At 39.1% G+C, this 4,304-nt stretch overlaps 1 protein-coding gene across 1 annotated transcript in view; it reads left to right on the top strand.

Moving 5' to 3' along the window:
• LOC101862557 (actin-related protein 5) overlaps positions 1 to 4,304 on the top strand; it is an 8,369-nt gene that overhangs the window by 1,501 nt on the left and 2,564 nt on the right. The window contains exons 2-4 of the mRNA XM_005091548.2: positions 75 to 169; positions 1,382 to 1,462; positions 2,612 to 2,729. Of these exons, the coding sequence (XP_005091605.1) occupies positions 75 to 169; positions 1,382 to 1,462; positions 2,612 to 2,729 (294 nt within the window). The remainder of the gene's footprint in view (positions 1 to 74; positions 170 to 1,381; positions 1,463 to 2,611; positions 2,730 to 4,304) is intronic.

Here is a 4,304-nt window from a genome sequence, read left to right as displayed (position 1 = left end):
TATTAGTTTATTTATTTAATTATTTAATTTTTTGTTTATTTATCTTTTCATTCATTTTTGTTGCTCTTGTCCAGAACAAAGATGGCGGCACCAGTGACTCGGAAGCGGAGGAAGAGAAGCTGGAGGAGCTGGAGACGCTGCTCAAAGTTCATGACCCCGAGTTTCAGAAGTAAGGACGCCACAGGAGCTTTCATTGTTACAGTGGTATTGTTTAACACTTTTCAGTCAGTCACACAGCTAGCAGTACAAAATACCCCATCTGGTCACCCAGCCAGGAGAGTGACTGCAACGGACTTCTCGGGCCTGGTGACCAGAACGGGTAATTTTCACACCAGCGCATTATTGCACCGAGTGACCGCAAAGTGTTAAGGCATGGGGGAGGGGGGTGGGGGTGGAGATAGGTGAGATGGTGCTTTCTGTAACTTTTGATAGAATAATTTTGTCTTATGCGTAGCTTTTTTTTAATAGCTAGAATAGATTTGTGGGTTTTTTTTAAAAGTTTTCAATAGCTAGAATAGCTTTGTGATTTTTGCAACTTTGGATAGAATGGCTTTGAGGGTGTCATTTCAGTCCTACTTTATCCTCCTATTGAATTTTTGTTTAACCTTTTTTACTGCGTGTCATTTCACTCACCTGACATTACTGAGAATATTTTTCCTCGTATATGAGACAAAGAAACAAAAGATAGAACAACGTTTGTTGTCCGGGTGAAAAAGGATATGGATGGTAGTGATAATGAAGGGGATGTGAAGGTATTTGGATATTTGGATTGAAGTTTCATTGATTTTGGATATTAAAGAAGAATTTACACATGAAGTCCAACTGCCGAAGAAAATGCTGAAAATTGATTTCTGGGTAGACTCTTTCCTTTTCTAGTGACTGATTGGGAGATTTGGAATGACTTTTGCCTTAACTGTCGATCTATTGCTGTTGTTGGCCTATATTCCGACACATGGTGTGAGAAAGGCAAATGATAACAATGATGTTGATTGATTTGGAGATCAGGTTGTCACGTATCTTGCACTTGACCGATCTCTTCGATTGGCTTTTGCTCTTTGTAGTGAGTTTTGGTGAATTTGGAATTACGTTGTTACTGGCGTCAGTAGCCTTAGTGGTTAGGCCACCGGGCCCTTAATCATTGCACTGTGGGATTGGGGGTTCATGCATCAGCTCAGTCCGACGTTGTGTTCTTGGGAAAGGCACTTTACACGAATTTCCGGCTTGGCTCGGTCCATTAGGTCAGAGATGGACGTTATACTCGTAGGTCCCGCTTCGTAAACAGCCTGATAGTGTTGATAGGGGCGTTAAACCTGTACCATTTCATTATTTGGAATCACACCGAGCCCTTTCCCCTCATAGCATTGTTTTGTTCCACCACCAGAGAAATGGACGTGGGTGGACTGTCGGGCGAGCTGTCCCTGGCTGAGTCGTATCGTCTGCAGCTAGGCATAGAGAGGATCAGGTGAGTTATTGTGTGTGTGTGTGTGTGTGTGTCTGTGTGTGTGTGTGTGTGTGTCCTTCCGCCCCTTCAAGAGGATCAAGTGAGTGCACAACGCAGCTGCACTGGTACTGTTCTTCCTCAACAACAACACCCCGCCCCCCCTGAAGAGCTGGAACATGTCCTTATTTGTAGGTTGTATAGCGGATAGAGCTCCCCGTTGAGTGGTAATTTGAGCTATACAGTAAATGCATTATTTTAGCTGGTTTTCATTGTGTAAATTTGAACAAATATCCCATAGGGCCAGGATAGAACTCCTTGTTGAGTGGGAATTTGTGTTACACAAATACTCTATATTATATTATATTATATTATATTATATTATATTATATTATATTATAATATTATATTTTATGTTATATTATATTTTATTATATTTATATTATATATTATATGGCATGTTTGTGAAATTGTTCTGTATTGCGATGTGTATTCTGTTATTTTTGTATGCATGTATGTATGTATTTATGTTATGTATGTATTTTTAATTATGCGTTTACGTATGTATGTTTGCCATTGTAACTCAAAATTTCCCCCTCGGGGATCAATGAAATGTAACTTATTTCAAATTTACTTTACTTATTTTCATGTAATACCCATAGTGTAAACGTGTCAAAATGCAATGTAAGTAACTCATATGTGTCACGACGGGGTGGGATCAGCCGATCGTCATTTTTAGGAAAGTGGAGCTTTTGGTATCATCTTAAAGCTTGTTCATGGGTCTTGCTTTCAATGAAAAAAATCGCCCATCTATCTTCAATACAAGTCGAGATATTTGCAATTGAAGGAGGTGGGGGTCACCTAGTTTCAGTGGTAAAATTAGCGAGAAAATGGCCGCCAAAGTTGGGTAACTTCAATAGCTTGAGAGCCCTTGAAAACAGAAAAATTACATATTTTGTGCCTTTAATCAACGTTTTTCTGTAAAATTCACTTTGAAATGTGTTCAGATGAACATAAAAGGTGTTGCACCAAAACACACAAAAATTTGATAAAAATTGCCAAACTGACGAAAAATGCCTGTTTCTTCGTTGTCCTTATTTTGACCAGCTCCTGATTTCTCCACGTTGCTTCACATATTATGGTGTTGTTACTATAGTTCTATTGTTGTAACAGGGCGCCGGAACTTTTGTTTCAACCGTCGGTGCTGGGATTGGATCAGGCCGGTCTGGCAGAGACGATGGAGTTCATGTTGAACAGGTTAGAGGCGGAGAAGCAAGACAGGATAGTTCAGGTTTGTTTCCTAACATCAGTTTCAGCTTGCGACTCCCCCCCCCCTCCACACAGGGGCAGTGCCACTGACTAACGTGTTTTTAGGACATTCCCAAAGGGGAGACATTTCTCGTTCTTATACAGTGTAGAATTGTAAATGGGCTGATTCAACAATGTCATGCTCATAATTGTGCCTGATGTACGACAGGGAACTGCTGCTTTTTCTTTCCTTATCCTTACTATTGTCATTTTCCGCTACTTCTTTTGTATGTTTGTCACACTCTTGTGACCCGCTATTTCCGGGGTGCCGTAAAAGTCTAAAACAGACTTTGTGCTGTTGAAGCTAGAGAGATGAGCAGAGTAAGCCTGATTCCCTGTAAAGGCTTCTCTGTTGGCATCCACCCCTTGGCGCTTATATGACCTTATGCAGTTGCGAGCGCCATAAGACCTCTACTAAATAAATTAAAAACAGCTTGCGACCCCAGTGCTTTCTTGTGGTATCTCCTTTTTTTTTAAATATTGAAAATTTGACTTCTTAAGCTCACTGTTTTTTAAAACTGTTTTCACTGTTATTAAAAATGGAGATAGGGCAAGAAAGCACTGGGGTCGGGAGGTTGAGAGGAGGGTTGCGAGTGCTACATTCATTTTGTAGTGACTTATTTCATGAGGCTTAGTTTGGCTAGTTTTGTATATTTTCTTCTTGCCTATTTCAATAAATGGTCATGATGCCGTATTAAAACTACCTTCAATATATCGACGGCTGAGCGCGAGAAGTGACTATATTCACTTGTCTCAGTTTCGAGAAAACGAGTTTGAAATTTTGATGATTTTGAAATCTCTATAATAATGTAGTCAAAAAAGAAACGTCTCATATCTCGATACCGAATCGAGCCACGGCTTAAATATTTACAAAAGTTTACAATCTCACTACCTATATTGATTACTCTATTTCAACCAAAGTGAATATTATAGTCAATTCTTGTGCTGTGTGAGTTTATTAATATTGTGTTACAGGCCAATAGGATAAAAGGAAAAGATTGTTTAACAGTTGAGTAAAAATACTTGGATGCGTGTAAATGGTGTAACGTAAAATGGATGTTCTAATTAATTTTGTCTGAGGCATTTGTCTCTCAAACTTGCACTGAAATGTACACGCTTCTGATGTTCAAACTCCCCTATAAAGATTAAAGTAGACAACAAACATCCCTTGTTCCCTCAAATAAAAACATTAGTCAGAAGTAAAAGACCTAGACTTCTGATCTGTATCAAAGAAAGATACAAAAGGTCATTTTCACCATCGTCCATCAAAATTCTTCCATCTTAACCATCTTGTATAAGTATTCATATGACCTTAGAGCATGCATCAGAATAACATTGAGTTTGTATCTAGCTTAAGATTATTATTGTTTATATTGTTCTGCTCCTTTATATTATGCATGTGATTGTAAGCTTGCGTATGTTTGTATATGTGTGTGTGTGTGTGTGTACACGTGGTGAAACACCAAACCTGTAATGTTAGTCTACACACACGACTGTAAAACTAGAGACGAACACACACGACAGCAGGCATTCTAACAATGAGCCCGGGTGTAGTGTC

This window comes from Aplysia californica, unplaced genomic scaffold (assembly GCF_000002075.1).
Source record: "Aplysia californica isolate F4 #8 unplaced genomic scaffold, AplCal3.0 scaffold00031, whole genome shotgun sequence".
NCBI lineage: Eukaryota > Metazoa > Mollusca > Gastropoda > Aplysiida > Aplysiidae > Aplysia > Aplysia californica.
The sequence above is the reverse complement of the archived record's forward strand: the minus strand, read 5'-3'. Positions and strand labels throughout refer to the sequence as shown.